Here is a 23303-nt window from a genome sequence, read left to right as displayed (position 1 = left end):
AGAAACGCCAACTTCTAAACCATGAAAGTTTGCATGTTGGAGATTGTTACTGGTAAATGTCATATTATTTATTCTTGTGGGCTATAAATGAACAATACGATATGCACCTTTTCCTCATGTAGCTCTGCTAAGGAGAAGATAGACTAAGTGATTACCTGAGTGCTGTTCAATCCTTTGCTTGGGTGGTTTTGAATATTTCATAAAGGAAAACAAAATTTTAACTTTAAATATCCATTCATCCTGTGGTGGATTATTTTTCAAACAATAAAGTAGTATGGGGCAGTTACCACATTTTTAAAATTTAGCATTACCAATTTGATGTGAATGGAATACATTCTTTCTTCACACACCTAAGCATGTTTTAAACCTTATCTTTATGCGCATGTTTTTCTTCTAGTATGAACGTTTCCCATCATGTCTTTTATAAATATATTGATATAAAATTTAGGTTATGATAAACAGTAATATGAAAGGTTAACAGCAGAAATGATGGAATCCAAATATCTAAAGATGGAAATGCTTTCTAACATTCAATTGTTTTCTCTTGTCTATTTTATATACTTTATAAGTTAGTAAAATCTATAACTATTGTCCTGTACAAAAATAATGCATTCCTCATCTTTATTTGAGAGACTTTTGTGCTTTACAGCCCAACTTCTTTGATATAATTTTAAAACATATGTATGATCACTCAAATTGTCTTCCCCTTTGTTTCTCTTATCAGTCAAAAGAGAAGCTCTGTGACACCACAGAGCCAGTGGAACGTTCTACTCAAACCACCACCCTACGAGCAACAAGCACACAATTCAGGGTCCTGACGACCACCAGAAGAGCAGCGACACCCCGGCTGCCCACCAGCCTGCCTACAGAAGGTGCCCTGGAGATACTTTTGCTTTATTACTGAAGGAGGGAAAACTCCCTGTGTTGACATGCACTGGAGAAGCTCTCCAGGGAGAAAGTTATTCTTTGGCAAACTGGATTTCTTAGGGATGTCTAAAAGGGAAAAGACAAAATTATATTGGAATAAAAATATGTGCTGGGTTTTTGTTAATGTATGGATGCCTTTTATTGAGATTTAGTCTTTCAGAGTGATCCTGGCTACTAGTACTCCCTAGAAAAGAAATAAAGACTTCCTTTCATATTGCTAAACTTTGTAATAACGGTAGTCAACATTTTAATCACAGGATTGAAAGGCAAAATGCACAGAAAATGTCCATTGGTTTTGGATTCTGAACAATAGGTAATCCTACTTATATGCAATTCTATTAATATTTGCCTGGATACAGTCAATAAAATATGCTGGTCTATAACCTGTAGAGAGGCACTGTGTATGACACAGAAATTGTACTTGAAAAACATTTCCTTTACCAGGAAAGGCAAAAATACTAAAGAACATTAATGCATGAGCACAATTCATTGGGGGAAGAAGGTATATTAGCCTAAATTTGTTAACCATCGATTCTGAAAGGTACCGCTAGGGAGAAATGTGAGACCACTTGGCCAAGAGTAAGCTTTTAGGGGGAAAACATGGTCTTATTTGTTTACTTTCATAAACCTTGCTTTCATTTAAATAAGATATTACATTAAACTTGAATCTTTTAATTGAAATTTAATTGGATATTAAAAGTTAACTGGAATAAAGTGATAAAGTGAGGTGGAGGACAGCTAGCTGCTAAATATATTTTATTGCTTTTAAAACCAATGTTATATTTTAATCCATCTTATTTTGGGTTGTTATATAGCCTGAGAAAAGTATTTTTGTAATTTGAATCCTATCCTTTAGAATGAAATATACCACTGAAATATAAAAAAGCACATTCTACATTTTGTTCATATAGGACAAGATCTTTTCATATATGATTTTGGTCATATTTGTTAGCAATGAGTAAGCATTTAACTTTTGAAGTTGAATTTGTAAATACAGACAAATATTTACTATTCCAATTAACTTGGAATTCTATTGATCTTGATTTTTAAAATAAATAAAGACTGTAGAGTCTAATTACAATATGTCATTTTAGAAAATTAAAATAAATGTATTTTAAGTTAAAATTATAACAGTGTACTTTTCCCACAGCTCTTAAGAGTCATATAATAATTTACTGAAGTCTCCATCTTGCAATCTCAGTGAAGAAAGTTTAGTACTACATCATATAACCTAAGACCTGCTCTCACTGCCCTAGAAATTTACTCAGTAAAATATCAAAATCTATTCCTGTTATAGTTAAGGCATAAGTAGACAATTACTGGTCTTAAGATTTGTGCACCTTAAAATTTTTTCTGTTATAACTTTGACTTTTCTCTTCCAGATGATACCAAGATAGCTCTACATCTAAAAGATAATGGAGGTAGGAACTGATATTTTTCTTTTATAAAAATTTGTAGACACTAATCTATTTCATCTATTTAAATATGAGAAGGGACTTGTGGACTTCTAAATATAGAGTAAGGTTATATTTCTTTCCCTGTTGGTATGTAACATAGGAAGAATTCAGCAGTTGGCTTGAAAAGTCAAATTGTTTCAATAGTGGAATGAAATTCTAATCTTTGTATTTGCCTATAAAACTACAAGACACCAATGACCAATTATAAAGTGAAAATGTATCCACACATCTTGCTATGCCTGGTTGCTGTAGTCCTAGGTTTATTAGTTGCACATGTGACTATCAAGGCTTTGAAAGATATTTACTAAAAATTTAAAAATAGTTCTTTTCCTATTAAATTATGTTAGTTCATATTTATATGTGTGGCTCTATCGTAGAATGCTGGATTCCATAAAAGAGATGTGTTATTAGTAATTGTTTATTCAGCTCAGGAAGGGGATTTCCTCTTCTTAGCAGCATCTCTTACGTAAACGTGGGTACCCTGTGACACTGACCTAGACACAATTTTACTTTTGCAGCCCCAGATGATATCCTAAGTCAGAATCCAATGTATACATTGTTAGGGATGTTTTTCTCTATAACTGTAGAGAAGAGTTCCTAAATTACTCAATCTAGGTCAAGTAACAATTACTTCTGTGTTTTCTTAGGTTACTATATATCTATATCTTTAGATCAGTCCACTTAAAAGAGAAGCTGCTTAGCCTCTTCATATATATCATTATTTCATCGTTTGTCCCTTGTCTTGCTTCTGTAGCAAAGTGTTTTATTTCATTAATTTCTTATTCATTATTGTATTAATGCAGTAAGTGGATAGCTTCACAGATGACCATTTGCCACATATACACGCTAGAAATAAAATCTTGGTGCTTGAAGGGACTTTAGCAATCCCCTGATTCAAAATTTCTCAGTGCAGGATGTTAGTGAACCTAAGTCCTCACGTTGGGGTTACCTCATTTTGAGAGAGGGTGTATAGTATGAGATGAATGAAATGGAGGAGGGGTACCCAGAGGCTTCTGTTGTATTTGTTACATTTAATTCTTAACATGGGTAGTGGTCACATGTGTGTTTGTTATATTATTCTCCATGCTGTCTTCTCTTTTTTTTTTCTTTAATATGACTAAAATATTCCGTAATGCTAACAGAAGAAACAAAAGATTCATGTGATGAATCCCAGGTATGAGATACTCTGGGTGAAAGAAAATGAAAGAGATTTATTTTCTGGAAAACTGTTTAAAACTTTTACTGTTCGTTCGTGAATTCATTCATTTATTCCTGCCTAGTGCCTGCTAATTGCAAGGGATTGTTACATGCTTGCTGCTATGGTAGTGAAAAAGGTTTAGACAAATTCCCTGCTTTCAGAGAGCATAGATTCTAAAGAAACTTCAAGACCGTAATAAAGATTTAGGACCTGACATTTCTCTGCTATTTGGTCATAAAAACTTTTTACACATAGCATCTCAATGACTTAATGTTTTGTGGAATACATTTTGCAAAATAGTTTTCTAGAATATTACCAACTATCCCAAGGAAAATCCCTAGTTTTGTTTAATGCAGCAAGGAATCATAAAACTTTGAAGATTTTCTTAATGCAATGCATTAAAACTATCTTATGTTGCTGAGACATCAAGTTAGGTAAATTCCAAGATTGAAATGGAGGACTTTTCTTCTTTTCTGTCATACTAGAAAAGTTGACTATTGGATTTTCAGATGATATTTAGATCATTAATATGCATCAGGTACCCATCAGAATTCCAAAATATCACAATAAGACTTAAATATGTCTATACATTGGAACTCTTTTCATAGCTAGGTTTGTTTATAAAGCACTTTTCCTAAAAGTGCAGTTAGAGCAGACCAACCTGACCAGTGTTAAGACAAATGTTCCTGTCGAAGAGTACTTAAGGGATATCACACATTACTTTTTACAGCAACTTTATTAAGATAACATGCTATCGTTGCTTTTTATTTTATGGAATATGGAGATGTAGGAAGGATTGCCAATTTAAATCCAACTTCATTAGTTAATTAAACGTGTTGAAAACAGAATTCAGCATCGTCCTCCTCCTCCTCCTCCAGTTTAACATTTTTGCAAGATTGAGGTAATAATGAAAAAGGATGCCTAATTTAAATGTTTTCTCACATTTGTTGAGAATTTTTTTCAATGCAAGCTAAGACATTTTTATAAATTGCTATGTATTATTGCAAAGAAATTCAGCACATTTTCTTTCTTGATTTAATTGGCTGTTCTTAAAACCATTTTAATTTAGAGGTCTGTATTTTCTAGAAATGAGGGTGACATTTTTCAAAGCAGTCAATGCGTAGCTAGACTCTGCCTTTACATACATCATCTTCTTTAGATATTGGATTACCTTGGCTCTGAGTCTTCCTGGGATATTTCTTTGAGTTAAAGTAGTTGATTTTCTTAGTGGAATCCATAGCTGACATGATTATATAGTCACTTTCCAGGAGATTTTCCTTCATCTTTGATATGAAAACATAAAATACTTCTGTGCAGCTGGACACCAAAGGAACACGACAGGGATTCTCATTCACAGGATGCAAACTGAGTTCCAGTCTGCTAAATCACTCTTGATAAATCTCAGTTGTGCATTGTGTTTCCTGCTACATTTAGATTAGGTCTACGTAGAGCCTCTGCAAATTTCAAGCTGGTCGTTTGATTGGAGAAGTTTTATTAGCCTTCAGGGTTGAGTGAAAATTCTAAGCTCTGTAAATAATTTGGAGAAAAGAAACTGAAAAAATCTGAAAAAAGAGAATGATTCCTAATGAGTGCAGGTCCCCTTAGTAAGATATAGCATTGATTTACCCTTGTAAATGGCTGAATACAAAAACTCAGAAGAACTAATATAAAGATAGCATTTTATCTCCAACTGAAATATTCCTACTCGCGTGTTTATCATATTAAGTTTCGAGTAATACAGATGTCTAATTAAGTAGCATTTCTGCTCCCTTATTTATGTGAAGGACTGGAGAGGAGGAGGAGGAAGAAATGAAGGAGGAGAAGGAGGGGGAGGAGGAGGGGGAAAGAAAAGAAAAAAGAAGAGGAAAGACACTTACTCTTTCCTATGTTCCAAGCACAGTTCTAAATGCTGCACGTATATTAACTCATTTAATTCACACAATACCCCTGTAATTGGTCCTATTCGTATTTCCATTTTATAGCTGAGGAAACGAAGGTACAGAAAAGTAAGTCTACCTGGCTAGTACGTGGCAGAGCTGGGATGTGAATTTATTTAGTCTTGATGCGGATCCCGGGTCCTTGGCAGCCTCAGAGCACGGCCGCTCCCTTGCAGTCGAGGCCTCTTAGAAACTTCACAAGGGAGATGCCTCTGTACGGAGTTTTACTCACACCTACTCTAACTGATTATACTTGTAAGGATTTGGAAATGAAATTTCCTCTTCCCCTGTAATTATGCATTAGTTTCCATTTTATCCTTTCTTTGAAAAACAGTGCATTCATTCTCCTGTGTAATTGAGTCGCGTCTGAAGCACTGGCATGTGTTCTGCAAACTACAGGGCTGCTCTGTGTTTATGATCAAAAACTAAATTCCTTCAACCTTCTAGCTTTCTCGAGAAATTCAGGTTTAATTCTCCATTAAGGGGTTCCTAGAAAGTATTCTTTAAATATATGTATTTCTGTGGATAATGGTTATAAGCACTTAAAACTACACCTTCCTTGGGTTTTCAAATTCTGGCAAGAGCTTATTAGAAGAGCTGGCATTTTAAAGGAATTACCTAGCTATATATTTTAGCAGGTACAGCTATTGAGTGCCTTCTTTGGCATTTAATTAGTTGCTTCCAAATGACACTCACCACCTAAATAGAAATATAAATGTCTTCAAGATGCAAACTGGATAAAATTATATTTAGGGCTGGCTGAAAAAGGTTTGCACGTTGAATCAATGGCAAAGTCTTCTAATTGAGAAGTGAAATCTTCAACCAGATTCAGCTCAATTTAGCAAATTGAGTTGTCCCATTCTGCTACACTGCAGATGTTAAAATTATTTCAAGCTCTAAAATCCTGTGATTGATTTTATTATTTAAAATTTGTTGACTGAGATGTATCAGAGTACCAAAAACTGCATTCTCTCTTGGTTCCTCTGAAGGTTCTTTCCTTTGATAAAGTTAAGTTTCTTTTAAAAATATATTTGAATGTAAGTTCTTAATTGCTAATGATATTTAAAGTATTGACACTCCAGACAGCGTTGTTGTGTCATGCAGGTGGCACTGTGTTTGTCATTTCTTCTTATTGCTAGGAGGTCTACTAAACTTGGATTCTGAAAGGCTGCATGCTTGAGTTGGAAGTTGGGGTTTTCATCAAAGGGATGCTGAAATAACTATGTTAAGCAGTTTGCAGAACATTATTAAGTTAATTCTGGGGTGCAAATCTGCAAAGTGATTGATTTCAAGGAGCTAATACAGAAATACTTTGAATGAACTACAGAATGACTGGCCTAAATTCTGATTCTGTTGTGTTTAGTTTTCTATTTCTGAACATATAAGACTTTTCATCCAAAGATAAAATGTTAGAACGTTATCCTGACTTATTCACTAGACTACCTCTGTGGTTATATTTTTATTACCTAGTCTGTAGTGACTGATCAAGTGTCTAGTGTTTCATTTATCATTCAGTCGAATTATTTTTTGACTTTAATACATAAATCATTAAAGTAACATATCTTTCACTTGTTTCCCTACCTTCCCTTGCTATTTTTTTTTCATCTACTTCTTTCCCATAGATCACAGTCTTTTAAGCAAAGGGAAACTGTTATTACCTTTTGACAGACTATTGAATATCTATCACTTTCTGTTTCTAAAACTGTAAAGTATCTTGGCATTTGGTTTTATCTTTTGCTCTGTTTGGCTACTTTTCATGATAGCACTAACTCTATAATAAAGTGTATATGTGCCATAATAGTGAAAATTTCTTATATTTCAGAATATTATTTTGAATGTTCCCTAGGATTAAGAATTTCTCTCCTAAAATTTTGTCCGGAGTAGTGGTTTTCAACTTTACATGTACATGGGAATCATCCAGTTATTCTCATCTAATTTTATTACTCTGGCTCATAAAACCCCAGTGCTCAGACTGTTCTCCATACCACTTAAATCTCAGCCTAGGGAGCTGGGACCCAGGCATCAATACTTTTTAAACCCTCAGGTGATTCCCACGTAAAGTTCAGTTGAGAACGAGTGGTCTGATGCAATTCTTCATAAATATTAAAAAGCATCGGAATCACTGGAGGAAGAGAGAGTCTTGTTAAAATGCATTTTCTGCTTTAGTAGTTCCAGGGTGGAGCCCAAATCTTTGCAGTGCCTTTCTAACAAATTCTCGGATAATGCAGAAACCACCAGTTCACAGACCACACTGAGTATCAAGAATTGCGTGAATTCTTGATTTCTTTCTGCCAGAATTCCCCAAATAAGAATGACATTTCTTACATTGAATCCACCCGTTGTTCCTCACCTTTACCTCATGACTCCTCTAAAGCAACACTTTAATTGGTGGCAACAAGAAATTACCCCTGTCTACACATCGAGAATGTGTCTTGCTTAGCAGAGGCAAGGGACCCAGAAGCATTACATTTGTTATAGCTCATTTTTAGTATAGTATGTGAAAATTAGTCCATTTTAGCAGTTACAAATTTATTTATTTTAGTAAAAGTTACGTTTTCTTTATTTTGTTGAACCATATGAAATTGCTTATTTTTTTTTTTAGCATTTTTGACCCACAAAAATTTTAATTTCATTGTTCAACCCAATTGTTTAAAAAAATTTGTTATCCAGCATAGGAAAAGCAAAAGAAAAATCACATCAGAATATACATTTTGTCCTTTATTAGGATTTGTAGAGTTTATGCCGCTGATATAACATAGAACAAAATGATGTAGCAGAACCTCTCAAGAAATACACACACATGGCTTCCAAGAAGCAGCTCTAAATACACTTTCCATTTGCCATCAGCAGAATGTTTTACTACATCCTCTCATTGATCAATTCCTACCTTTCTTTCTGTGCTCATCTCCTAAATAATTTTCTGTCGGCTCTCTTCTTGTCAGAAACCTGGGCTTGGGGATCTCCTGTTGGAGGAAAAAGACTTCCATATACCATTAGATTTGGAACCTGTGATTTATGAGGGGCCCCAGGAGCAGTTTTTGTGTGACCCAATATTTCTTGTGACCCTTCCTAGGGCAGTCAACATGTATAAAGTTATTATTATAGGTTTTTTTTTAGTATGAAATGTCTAGTGATCACGATTAATTGCCTTGCGCTGCTAAAATAATGTGTATGTCACTAGAAAATTAGATTAACTTTTGTGTTGATTTGGTTTGACTTGATCTGATTTATTCAAGAAACATTTCTTAAACTACTATGTGCCATATGCCCATTAGTAGGAGATGTAGATACACAGATAAACAAGGGCTGTGCATACTCTGAGGAAGCAGGTAGTCTAGTGGGATGAGATAGAGTAGTAAATCAGTAATTAAGTATAGTGTGGAAAGTGCAAAGATAGATTGAGGAAAAACCATGAGGGCAGAGAAAAGGCACCTAAATAAAACTGGAATTATGGGAAAGCTTCCCAGAAGAGGTGATGCTTGATCTGAGTTTTGAAGTGTGGTTAAGATTTGTATAGAAAAGGGACAGAAGAAGGACATTTCAGCAGAGAGATCAGCAAAGACAGAGGTTCAGTAGCATGCAACATCAAAATCTATTTAGCTAACTCTAAAGAGTTGCCACAGCTTATTTGGTTAGGGTACACATATACACAAGTAGTGATGGATGGTGAGGCTGAAAGACAAGTAGGGGCTTCAGGGCTCATAGCCTTTAATGTTTAATGTTAGGCAAGGGAGTTGAAACTTTATCCTGAAGATACTGGGAGCCATTGACATCATTTAGACAAAGGAGTGTCATGAAAAGTTTTCCATGTTTAGCAGGTCATTCTTGAGGGATCGTGGGGAACAGACGGGAAAGGAGTGAGACTGAGGCCAAGAAAACTAGTTAGGAGACTATACTAGTAATTCATAGAAGAAACAGTGAGAGGCTAAACTAAAGTAGTGGTTAATAATGGGAATAAAGGAGAGAGAATGGACAGGAGAAATATATGTAATGAGTAGAAGCTACGTAACTAATATCTGATTGGATGTGTGATTTATGTGATAGGAAAGTGACTGAGATGGCTCCCAGGACTTGGGTTTAATTATCTGGTGGATGATGGTGCTGTTAAGAGGGGAAACAGGAAGAGGAACAGGTTTTTAGGAGAGGCAAGGAATTTAATTTGAGCATACTGACTTTGCAGTATCTGTGGGACATCCAAATGAAGATGTCCAGTAGGCATTTTTCTATGCAAATCTGAAACTCACTTGAGAAATATAAGCAAATGATATAAGTTTGGGCATCATCAGCATGTAAATGATAGTTGAAGTTATCAGAGTGAATGAGATTACAAAAGAATAATATATAAGTGAAGAGAGAAGAGGACTAATGAGGGAACACAGCATTTGAGATTTTGTGAAGGAAACTGAAAACAGAGTAAAAGAGACAGCAGGAAAATCAGAGGAGTTCGGTATCACAGAAAACAAAGAAGAATAAAATTTCAAGGAGGGAGCAGAGAACAATGTCAATGCCGCAGACAAGACAATTAAAAAAAAAAAAAAAACAGAAAAGTGACCATTAGATTAGGTAGCTTGTTGATATTTGTTGACCTTGACCTGGCAGTTCTACAGTCCACAGCTGCACAATCCCCAGACAGAATTTGAGAAGTTGATGGGAAATAAGGAAATTGAAGTCAAACAGGACATGCTGCTACTTCAAAGAAGCTTGGTGAGAAGGGAAGTAGAGATTTCTGTTGTTTTATTTTAGGAGCATATTTACATGTTAGAGGTGTTGAGGAGAAAAAAGACATGAAGAAAAGGAGTTGAGAGATGACTGAGAAAGAAGTGATATATGTGCAAGCGGGGGCGGGTCAGTCCACATTAATGAAATGAGCCAGGTGAGAGGGAGAAGTTGAGGGAGTTCATCTGAGCTTGCTACTTTCTCAGTATAATAGGAGACAAAGCAATGGGGCAAGAGTGAGTGGGAGAGGTCAGAGTACGGTGTCCAGGAGTTGAGAGAACCCATAAAACATTTCTAGGGGAATGGAAAAGGGAGCCTCCTATTAATGTATAAAGGGCATGCCAATATGTATTTGGAGCCTGCTGACCTTGGTGACCATCCTTGGGGTTTTATGACATCAAGACTAAGTGTTTTCATGTGAGCTTAAATCAATGCTATGGCTCATGTAGTAAGCTGAACCAGTTTAAGCAAGCAAAAAAAAAAATTTTTTGTGAGAGAAAAGGTATGCTATTTTTTAAAAGGCGTAAAGCTTTAAAGACAGTATTTTAATCCATTAGATGGTAAATTTAGTTTAGTATTTTCAACAGCTAGGTTTTCAGTGGCTTATTGTTCCATTAAGACTAATTGTTGCTTTAATTTTATTCTGCAGTGTCCAAATAATACCATGCAAGATTTAAAATGTATCTTGGGTAACACGGACAGGAGTTAATTATTTAACACTAATTCATAACAGTACTATAAGCTACTGTGACCAAATGTTATTATTTCAGTTACAGTAATGAATTAACAACTTATTGGATAAAATTTCAACCATAAGTGATTTTAACACGTGTTAACATGCTCAGCAACTACTAAAGAAAAAATTTTTTAATGTAGAGCTAAATTTAAATGGAATTCTAATAAATATTTTATTTAACCTAAAGAAAGCAAGAGAGGAGGAAAAAATTGACCACGTAATGGATGAATTCAAAGGAAACAAATAGCAAAATGGCAGACCAAATTCAGCCATACCAATAATTATATTAAATATAAAGAGAATAAACACTCCAATTAAAAACATCGATTATCAGACTGACTTTTTAAAAACTATATACTGTTTATAAGAGATGTAAAATGGGCTTCCCTGGTGGCACAGTGGTTGAGAATCTGCCTGCCAATGCAGGGGACACGGGTTCGAGCCCTGGTCTGGGAAGATCCCACATGCCACGGAGCAACTGGGCCCGTGAGCCACAATTACTGAGCCTGCGCGTCTGGAGCCTGTGCTCTGCAACAAGAGAGGCCGCGATAATGAGAGGCCCGCGCACCTCGATGAAGAGTGGCCCCCGCTTTCCGCAACAGGAGAGGGCCCTCGCACAGAAACGAAGACCCAGCACAGCCATAAATAAATAAATAAATAAAATTAAAAAAAAAAAAAAAAAAACCCAGCAAAGTTTCACTTCAATGTGATTCTTAAAAAAAAAAAAAAGATGTAAAATGATTTTAAGGTAAAAGATTTTGAGGTAAAACAATAGAAAAATATATATCCTGCAAACGGAACCATAGGAAAACTGGAGTGGCTACTAAATATCAGACTAAGTAGACTTATAGACAAGGAGTAGGAACAGAGGTAAAGAGGAACATACCAAATGATAAAAAGGTCATACATCAGGAAGAAGTTATAATTTTTTTTGATGTGGACCATTTTTTTTGAATTTTATTTATTTTTTTATATAGCAGGTTCTTATTAGTCATCAATTTTATACACATCAGTGTATACATGTCAATCCCAATCGCCCAATCCATCACACCACCATCCCCAACCCACCACAGCTTTTCCCCCTTGGTGTCCATACGTTTGTTCTCTACATCTGTGTCTCAAATTCTGCCCTGCAAACCGGTTCATCTGTACCATTTTTCTAGGTTCCACATACATGCGTGAGTATACGATATTTGTTTTTCTCTTTCTGACTTACTTCACTTTGTATGACAGTCTCTAGATCCATCCACGTCTCAACAAATGACCCAATTCTGTTCCTTTTTATGGCTGAGTAATATTCCATTGTATATATGTGCCATATCTTCTTTATCCATTCGTCTGTAGATGAGCATTTAGGTTGCTTCCATGACCTGGCTATTGTAAATAGTGCTGCAATGAACATTGGGGTGCATGTGTCTTTTTGAATTAAGGTTTTCTCTGGGTATCTGCCCAGTAGTGGGATTGCTGGATCATATGGTAATTCTATTTTTAGTTTTTTAAGGAACCTCCATACTGTTCTCCATAGTGGCTGTATCAACTTACATTCCCACCAACAGCGCAAGAGGGTTCCCTTTTCTCCACACCCTCTCCAGCATCTGTTGTTTGTAGATTTTCTGATGATGCCCATTCTAACTGGTGTGAGGTGATACCTCACTGTAGTTTTGATTTGCATTTCTCTAATAATTAGTGATGTTGAGCATCTTTTCATGTGCTTCTTGGCCATCTGTATGTCTTCTTTGGAGAAATGTCTATTTAGGTCTTCTGCCCATTTTTGGATTGGGTTGTTTGTTTTTTTAATATTGAGCTGCATGAGATGTTTGTATATTTTGGAGATTAATCCTTTGTTGATTCGTTTGCAAATATTTTTTCCCATTCTTAGGGTTGTCTTTTCGTCTTGTTTATGGTTTGCTTTGCTGTGTGGAAGCTTTTAAGTTTCATTAGGTCCCATTTGTTTATTTTTGTTTTTATTTCCATTACTCTAGGAGGTGGATCAAAAAAGATCCTGCTGTGATTTATGTCAAAGAGTGCTCTTCCTATGTTTTCCTCTAAGAGTTCTATAGTATTCGGTCTTACACTTAGGTCTCTAATCCATTTTGAGTTTATTTTTGTGTATGGTGTTAGGGAGTGTTCTAACTTCATTCTTTTACATGTAGCTGTCCAGTTTTCCCAGCACCACTTATTAAAGAGACTGTCTTTTCTCCATTGTATATCCTTGCCTCCTTTGTCATAGATTAGTTGACCATAGGTGTGTGGGTTTATCTCTGGGCTTTCTATCTTGTCCCATTGATCTATATTTCTGTTTTTGTGCCAATACCATATTGTCTTGATTACTGTAGCTTTGTAATATAGTCTGAAGTCTGGGAGGCTGATTCCTCCAGCTCTATTTTTTTCCCTCAAGACTGCTTTGGCTATTCGGGGTCTTTTGTGTCTCCATACAAATTTTGAGACTTCTTGTTCTAGTTCCGCAAAAAATGCCAGTGGTAGTTTGATAGGGATTGCATTAAATCTGTAGATTACTTTGGGTAGTATAGTCATTTTCACAATATTGATTCTTCCAGTCCAAGAATATGGTGTATCTCTCCGTCTGTTGGTATCATCTTTAATTTCTTTCATCAGTGTCTTATAGTTTTCTGCGTACAGGTCTTTTGTCTCCCTAGGTAGGTTTATTCCTAGGTATTTTACTCTTTTTGTTGCAATGGTAAATGGGAGTGTTTCCTTATTTCTCTTTCATATTTTTCATCATTAGTGTATAGGAATGCAAGAGATTTCTGTGCATTAATTTTGTATCCTGCAACTTTACCAAATTCGTTGATTAGCTCTAGTAGTTTTCTGGTGGCATCTTTAGGATTCTCTATGTATAGTATCATGTCATCTGCAACCAGTGACACTTTTACTTCTTCTTTTCCAATTTGTATTCATTTTATTTCTTTTTCTGCTCTGATTGCCGTGGCTAGGACTTCCAAAACTATGTTGAATAATAGTGGTGAGAGTGGACATCCTTGTCTTGTTCCTGATCTTAGAGGAAATGCTTTCAATTTTTCACCATTGAGAATGATGTTTGCTGTGGGTTTGTGGCATATGGCCTTTATCATGTTGAGGTAGGTTCCCTCTATGCCCACTTTCTGGAGTTTTTATCATAAATGGGTGTTGAATTTTGTCAAAAACTTTTTCTGCATCTATTGAGATGGATCATATGGTTTTTATTCTTCAATTTGTCAATATGGTGTATCACATTGATTGATTTGTGTATATTGAAGAATCCTTGCATCCCTGGGATAAATCCCACTTGATCATGGTGTATGATCCTTTTAATGTGTTGTTGGATTCTGTTTGCTAGTATTGTGTTGAGGATTTTTGCATCTATATTCATCAGTGATATTGGTCTGTAATTTTCTTTTTTTGTAGTATCTTTGTCTGGTTTTGGTATCAGGGTGATGGTGGCCTCATAGAATGAGTTTGGGAGTGTTCCTTCCTCTGCAATTTTTTGGAAGAGTTTGAGAAGGACAGGTGTTAGCTCTTCTCTAAATGTTTGAAAGAATTCACCTGTGAAGCCATCTGATCCTGGACTTTTGTTTGTTGGAAGATTTTTAATCACAGTTCCAATTTCATTACTTGTGACTGGTCTGTTCATGTTTTCTATTTCTTCCTGGTTCAGTCTTGGAAGGTTATACCTTTCTAAGAATTTGTGATGTGGACCATTTTTAAACTCCTTATTGAAATTGTTACAGTACTGCTTCTGTTTCATGTTTTGGTCCTTTGGCCACGAGGCATGTGGGATCCCAGCTCCCTGACCAGGGATCAAACCCGGACCCCCTGCATAAGAAGGCGAAGTCTCAACTACTGGACCGCCAGGGAAGTCCTGTAATTTTTTAAAATTAGACAAAAAAGTTGAAAAAAATAGGAAGAATGTGGATTTAAACTACACTATCAACCGTCTTGATCTGGTTGCTATATATAGAGCACTGTTCCCAACTATAGTATATAGATTTTCTTCCAAGTATACATGAAGTGATCACCAAGATAGACCATATGTTGAACCATAAAAATGTCTTAAATTTCAAAAGATTGAAGTCTTATAGACTATGTTCTCTGACTAGAAAAGAATCAAATGAGGTTCAGAAGCAATAGATATCCAAAAAATCCCCAAATTTGTGAAAAGTAAAACCACTTCTAAATACTATGGAGATCAAATAAGAAATCATAAGGAAAATTACAAAATATTTCAATTGAATGATAATATTGTAGATACAATATACCAAAATTTGTAGGATTCTGCTAAAAATACTAAGGCAAAAATTTACTATTTGAAAAAAAGAACATTTAAAATTAATGATCAAGCTTCCAATTTAAGAAGTTTAAGAAGATGAGCAAATTAAGCCACAAATAAGTAGAAAGAAAGAAATTAGAGCAGAAAAAATGAAATAGAAAATAGACAAATGATAAAGGATATGAACAAAATCAAAAGGTGGTTCTTTGAAAAGTTCAATAAATTTAATAGCCCCTAAGGAGACTGATCAAAAATTTGATAAATTAGACTTCAACAAAATTGAAAACTTTTATATCTCAAAAGCTCTGTTAAGAAAATGAAAAGGCAGTCATATACAGGAGAAAATATTTCTAGTATACATATATTACAAAGGACTTGTATCAAGAATTCCTGTAAATTAATAATAAAAAGACAACCAAAACTTCAATATGATACCATCCCACACTCATGATAATGTTAAAACTAAAAATACATTAACACCAATACTGATGAGTATATGGTGCCTTGGAACTTTCCTACACTGCTGATCAGAGTGTGGTATAGTACAACCACTTTGGATAACTGTTTGCCAGTTTCTTATCAAGTTAAATATATATGTTCCTTTGAGTGAGAAATTCTACTTCTATGTATTTATCCAAGAGAAAACATATCCACAAAAATATTGTAGAAGAATATTCATAGCAACTGTATTCATAATGGCTAATAATTAAAAACAGTCCAGATGTTTGTCAGTAAACAAATTGAACATTTCATACAATGGATTACTATTCAGCAGAAAAAAAGAACAACGTGCTGATACATTCAATGACGTAGATACAACTTTAAATCCTTAGTTTAGGCAAAAGAAGCCAGGTATGAAAGAGTACATATAGTATGATTTAATTTATGTGAAATTCAATACAGATGAAACGAATCTACAGTAAGAGAAATCAGCACAGTGATTGCGGGGAAAGGGAATTTTCCGAGGGCATGGAGATGTTCTATATCTTGGTTTGGCTGATGATTACTTTGGTATATAAAAGTTATCAAAATTTATCGATTTGTATACTTAAGATCTGTACATTTCAAGGATGCAAATTTTACCTTAGTGAAAAAAAACAAGAAAGAAAATAGAGAAATTTTGATGCGCTTCTCATAAACTAGATAGTTTTTTTTTTTTAATTCTCATGAGGAAATTTTTCCAAGCTTCTTAAAATTCTTAACGAAAGAGAGGAAAAAGGCTTATCCTTAGCAAATGAGCTTCTCTAATTAGTAAGCATAAAATTTAATGCTTCTGATTACTTGATTCATGTTTTGCTTTAAGTTATTCTTAGAATCTTCCCATGTAGTTGCTAATAATGATAAAATTATCTAGCAATTACTGGGCTGTTACTATACACCAGGCACTCTTCTAAGGGCTTTGCATGTTTCTCTCATTAATCCTTAGAGTACCCTATGAAGAAAGTAGTGCTATAATCCCATTTTACGCATGAAGTATCTTACACATGAAATATCAGAAGCACGGGATTTAAGTAATCTGTCTGGGGTCACATGTCTGTAAGGGATGTAGCTGGGCTCTACCACCAAACACTCTGCTGTCAGAGCACATGCTGCTCCCCATTGCCATCCTGTCCTACAGCCTGGGAGGGCTGCTCCAGATGCAGCACTGAACCCAGAGGAAGAGTCCTCTTCACCCTGTACCTGTCAAAGCAGAAAGACATGAGTGTCCAAACCACGTAGCTAATGTGGAGCCTTAGTACCTGCGCTCCTCTTAATCACGCCTCTGCTGCCAGATCAGTATGAGATGTTCTTGAAATTATTCATAGCAATGAGATCCTTTCTCTCACTGAAGCTTGAGTGCGTGTTGAAGGAAAGCAAGGACATCATGTAGCCATTCGCCTGCCGTTCTCCCTCTGTTAAAGCAGTCCAGGATCTCAGCAAACACAAGCAGCGCCAATTGCCCGTTCATAGTCAGAATGAGCCATAATTATGGGTCCTCTGATCCCATCCCCCAACACTTTGAGACCCAAACCCTTGCAACTATAAGAGTCATAGGAGTGCTGCCTGCCCACGGTGTGGGACCATGTTACAAAACTGATTTGATGGAAAAGATTAGGCTGAGACAAGTGCTCACCTGCTGGCCTAACCATATTCTATCCCACGTTCAAAGTGTGGAAATTTAGATGCCAGGAAACTTGATATTCCAGGACCTAAGGGGCAGACAGTTGCGGTAAACACAATTTTACAGCATCCTTCCTCGCGAGCAGGCTAGCTGACTCTGTCCCCATTAGAGGCATTACCTGAGCCATGTTGTGACAGTACTGATGCTAAGCAGTAAACTATAAATACCCTGCAAAACTGGTCCTCAGGGGTTTCAGTTTTTTCTTTCTACCCTTGATATACATGCACATTTTATTAGTTCTGGTAACCCAAGTTGTTTTCCCGGTTTCCGATTCTGTCTTTTTGAGATACATAGCACATTCATCTAGTCCTGCCTGGGAGATTCCATACATCAAACCACAACAAATAACAACAGGATTGTGTGGTTGTTAAGAGCATCAAGGACTAAGTTTCAATCCTGAGGTCCCCACAAGGGCCAAATTGTTATCTCCAGCAACTAAATTAATCCATGCTTTCTTAGGAAGCACAAAGGTTCTCGTTAATTTTAAGCATAAACTCAGGTGCCAAAGACCTTGAGGTTGGTTTAATATTCAGCAGTTTTCAAAAGAAGTTGCCTATAGATAATCACGGAAAGGTTGATTTTATTTAGACAGCCTACTGAATCACAGCAGCTGGCTTTTGTTCTTCAGATAGTGGCTGCAGGTTCTTTGTAGCATGGCCATGTCCCAGCTGCCGCTGGGCTCTGGAAAGAGACAGTTAAACTCATAAGGACCTTGGTGGCCTGTTTTCCTACAGAGGGGTATACAGTGCAGGTGCATGGAGATTGAACTTGATCTTTCCACTGGAAAAACTATTCACTGAGACATCCTTGCTTTCATCCAGCATGCACTTAAGCTTCAGTGAGGGAACGGGTTCCCATTTCCATGAATAGTTTCAAGAAGGCCTCATATTGACTTGGTAGCACAGCCATGATTAAAAGGAATGGCAATAGTAAGGGTTCATATTAGCTAAGTGCTTTGGACACACATCTGTCTTTCCACACTGATGGGAGCAAGGTGAAAAGGTTCTTTCTCTATGTTCAGAAAAAGTGATGGATTTGATAGGGAAGCAAACATTCACTGTGATATTCATATGTTTGTACAGAAGTGACCTCTTTTAATATAACTGACTTCATTTGAATGGACAGGATTAAATGGCATGAAGAGTCACTCTATTCTGTACCCCCAGATCTTGAAAGTACGTTGTCAACCTCATTTTTTGGTATTCCATAGTAACTGTGAATATATTTTTAATATATGTATTTAATATATGTTTAATATTTATGGGTAATTTAAGTACTAAGATTTCTGTGGATTATTTTGTAGAAGTAGAGATACATTTTATCTTTAAAAAATAATTTTTAAATGAAGGAACAAGACAACTTGATATAGAAAGCTGATGTTAGGGAAACTTTACAAGTTAGATCTTATAAAGATCTAGGTTGCTGAAAATATTAGAGATATAGGTTGATTATTACCAAAAAAGCACATATAAATAAGAAATGAAAAACTATAATGGATTATTACAAGGATTTATTTTTGGTATTACAGTAGCTATAAATACGGTAAATCCCCTCTTTTAGATGCTCACACATACACATGCACAAAAGCACCAATCACATAACAAGGCTGGAAGCAGGCTGGGTGGTGACTGCTATCCCAAATCCCTCATTTTGATGGAATCAAGCATTTCTTTTAATATGATTTCACGGAAATTTTATTTAGCTTTATTTTTCTAAGATAAAAGGTAACAGATTATTGTTTTAAAAGAATTGTCATAACCTAAGCTCTTTTAAGCCAGAATGTTTTATATGTTTCCCTGAATGAAATTTCACAGCTGCCCTGTAGTAGCACAGGCTGCAGAAGAGAAGCTGGGTCAGCTGCCCTGCCAGATACTGTTCTCACCACACATAATGCACTTAGCTGTGTTTTGTGCACTCATTTTAATATCTTTTCACAGTACTTACCCAAATTCCTCCTATGGAGATGTCATAATGTGAATTATGAATGTATTGACACAGTGATTCGTATTGTGGATTAGGTATGGGTTGTATAATAGTTTCGAGGACTCCTAATACCCAAATAATATTGACAGATTGGTAAGCATCCAAAAAATAGGAACACCATGATTATAAAATGAAAGAACTAAGAGAATTATGAAAAATAAGAAAGTACATAAAACACCAGGGGAAACTCTGAATGAAGTCAAGATCATGATCATGTCTATATCATGTCTATAGAAAGTTAAAAGAGCTATGAGGCTTATTATATGAGCTACAAAATGAGATCAGTTAAAAGGGAAACTTCCAAAGGAAAAGTCAATTTAGTTAAAATTTTTATTTTTACTTGATTTTCTTCTGTTACATTCGTTAACTCATAAATGGGTTCAATAATATTCCACAGGGAAAGTCATGTGTTTTTAATCCAAAAGTGGAACAGTAACATTTTAAGCATTTCATAGTTTAACTTCATTCTGAAGTGTTAAAAAAAGAACATTTGACATCATCTGTATAAGATTTATGAATTTTGAACAAATTTGTGTAAGACTTTGTCCAAAGCCTCTTGGTCCCCCAAAAGACATTAATATATTGTGGAATTTATGGGCTGTAGTGTTTCTTTTTAAAGCCAAGAGAAGAGTTAGATTTAGAAATAACACTTTAGAGTGAATAAAATTTCAGACAAGGAGTATTTCTATTTTAGTTTTACTTTATTGCTGGACTTTAATTATTAGCAAGATTTAAAGGTGGGTACAGACCATTTTAACAATGTATTAAAACCTCTAACATATTAAAGGATTGTACTTCTAAATACAGACTATCAATGCTACATGCATGTAAATACTGAAAAAAAAATCAGTCATAGAAAAAGCAAGGAGGCATAGAGGTTTAAAATTAAATGCTACACTTTGAAGAAACAAAAGGTCAAATTTTTTTTCCTTCTTTCCTCCTATCTTCTTTCTTCTACTTTATTCTTTTTTTCATTTTGTTTCTTATCAATAATTCATAAGCTTTTCTTGGAGTGAATAAAATTAGACACATTTACATGAGGTCCTGAATATTTTCAATATGTGCTTAATACCTTTAAAAAATCTGTTATCTTTGCTATCATGGTAGGTAAAATTCACCCAAAGATAGCGAATGCTTTGATAGATTTGACAATTCTCAACAGTCCTCTCTGTGTCTAAATATTGATCTGCGTTTTATAATGTACTAAAAAGTTAGGAACTCATAAGAACTGATAGGTCACTCAGTGGCTCAGATGAGAGTATATTATCTTTGATACTATTGATTTTCTGTGCTTCATTTATGTTTTAAAGTATGTCTACAACATAGTAGAAAAAAGGTCTTGATTTGGTAGGCTTTTCAAATATATTTATATACTTCCTTTTTTGGCCTTGAGGCTCTATTTGAGGATGTCTTATTGTGTTTTATCATTAATTCATCTTATTTGAATACACAACGTAAAGGAAAAAAAGCTAAAGATTTGAATTGTCCTCTATGCAATACTGTGTGTGTGTGAGGATAATTCTTTGGCTCTTGTTCACTTTTGGACATAAATGAAAGAGCGTAAGCTATTTCTAAGAATAGAATTAGAGTTTGGTTTTCAGTCTAGATTCCTCCTGACCTCTCTGAATATTCCCCCAACTCCTATGGACGCTGACGAGCTTCAGAAGTTTGTACCTGAAACAGGTTCGGAGTCTTCTTTGACCCACTTCTATCTGCCAGTTTCCAGGAACAATCAGTCGAGCCCCAGGAATGAATGTCGCCAAAGTTGACATCTTTGTTTATTGTCTTTTCTGAAGGAACGAAATCAATTTATTTGAGCAGTCTGCCCTTGAGGTGAATGAACTAAACTTCAAATATGGAAATTACTAGCACTCGCTTAAACATTTTAAATTTCAATTTTGCGTTTGAGGTGCTCATCATTTTTAACACAAAGGATTCTCTGCAATCTGTTTGCACGTCCCCGTAAGTGTGCAAAACCTATACCATTTAATTGAATAGTGGTATTAAACTGGAAACCAAATAGTGAAAGAATTTAAAATCAAAGCACATCAATGGGGTGTTCACTTCACCTCCAGACTCAATGTCCCTTAATATGCCATCATAATACCTGTTAATAGAGAGAGCAGCTAGAATAGAGATGCAGAAAACTTGGCTAAATAATATGAGAACAGAAAAACATGTTCTCCAGAAATATGTGTGCAATTTTTGCCACTTCATTTAGATGGTTATTCTGAAGCGTTTAGAAATAGCACTGGCTTGGGACACCAGGATACCCCTGTAATATCTTGGAATTGAATTTGCTACATTTCTCCTTAAATGTTTTGCTCTAATTAAGACACATAAAGTCATGTGCACATTCATAGATTCCTAAATATTTATGTTGTCGACTGGTTAGTAATATTTTGAAAATCCATGAAGATTGTTTATTTTATTAAAATCATCATCATCCAAAAATGTCATAAAATGCTAATTGGCTAGTAACAAACTACATTCTGTACAGGTTTCATTAGATATGAAAGGGTGTCTTGACATCTATACCAGTACTGTAAAGGGGAATTTGTAAAGGGAGATTTCATAAGTAGCCATTATTAGAAATATAAATAAGTAATAGTTATGAAAGTAAGCATTTATGCCTAAATAAAAAGAATGAGTAGATTTCAAGGTATAAATGCAATTACGATTTTTTACTCTAAAGATTGGCAACCTATGTCCTGCAAGTCAAAGATAGTTTTACTGATGAGAACTCTTATTGAATGAAACATATCCCTGGCTCTCCTCTTCCTTCCTGAGAAGGACTGTCCCTTGCCTGCTGCTTCCTCAACAGGTTCTGGGTCTCTGGCCCACTTGGGAAGTGACAGCCCAAGGTCAAGTCATAAGTGTCTTTTCCTTTCCTTTCCCATCCTCACACACACACAAAACATGAGACTGAACTTTGGCATGATGCTTGTAAAAGACTGCTAATCCCAGAAATAGAACCAGATGCTTTTTGGATGAATGGATGGATGGATGGATGGATAGATGAAGGGAAGGAGGGATAGAGGGATGGAATTATATATGAGATTTGAAGAAACATTCAAGGCTTCCTTTCGTGACTCAAGTAGATATTTTTGCCACATTTTCCCCAAAGCAACATTTTAAATTAATCCTATTTTCCCATGAAAGTAATCTGTCACACTCTTTTAAAAATAAGAAAATAGCCAAGAGCACAAAGTGCAGTAATACAAGCATACTTAAGAATGAAGCCAAACTCTTAAAAGTAACAAATGTTCAGGGCAGAAACATAGTTTATATGGTGTCATGAATCTGACAGTATAATTTGCCTCAATTTGCCTCATATAAAATATAATAACATAATAGCTACATTAATTAAGTACTTATTACATGCCAGGTAATCTCCTATGTACTTAATATGTATTAAATGTTTGATTTTTCACAGTAAACCTATGGAGTAGTTACTGTTATTGACCATGTGGTAGAGATAAGCCAACCGAAGACTAGACAGATTAAGTAATTTATTATAACCTCATTTGATCTTTATTGGAGAAGTAGTTATTCCAATATCTGTAACCCATTTTCAACAGTCTTTCTTTTTCTGTTTCTTTTTTTTTCCCCTTTTTTTCCCTCTCCCTCCTTCCCTCCACCAAACATGGGTTTAAGTACATATGATGTCAGACATTGACACCCTCCTTGTCCCAGAGAAGTGACAAGACACACAGCCTCTGTCCCTTTGCAGGCACAATGTTAATTCTTTAATCATATTTAATTTATCTTTACCTGAAATTACCAGGTTCTTTTCAGACTGCTTTACCAGAAGAACTCACAAGAAATAAGAGGAAATGGCAGTACATACAGTTCAGTGTTAATTGAGAAATTATTGATCACAGATTCAGAGTGCAGACTCTGAGGGCAGACTGCTCGTGT

General features: G+C 35.4%; 1 protein-coding gene across 3 annotated transcripts in view; it reads left to right on the top strand.

The window, feature by feature from the left end:
- The window catches only part of PLXDC2 (plexin domain containing 2), a 414553-nt gene that overhangs the window by 341008 nt on the left and 50242 nt on the right, over positions 1–23303 (top strand). For all 3 annotated transcript variants that reach the window (XM_059911311.1, XM_059911303.1, XM_059911320.1), the window contains exons 12-13: positions 725–872; positions 2310–2348. In XM_059911311.1, the coding sequence (XP_059767294.1) occupies positions 725–872; positions 2310–2348 (187 nt within the window). The remainder of the gene's footprint in view (positions 1–724; positions 873–2309; positions 2349–23303) is intronic.

This window comes from Balaenoptera ricei, chromosome 2 (assembly GCF_028023285.1).
Source record: "Balaenoptera ricei isolate mBalRic1 chromosome 2, mBalRic1.hap2, whole genome shotgun sequence".
In the NCBI taxonomy this organism is placed as follows: Eukaryota; Metazoa; Chordata; class Mammalia; order Artiodactyla; family Balaenopteridae; genus Balaenoptera; species Balaenoptera ricei.
The sequence above is the reverse complement of the archived record's forward strand: the minus strand, read 5'-3'. Positions and strand labels throughout refer to the sequence as shown.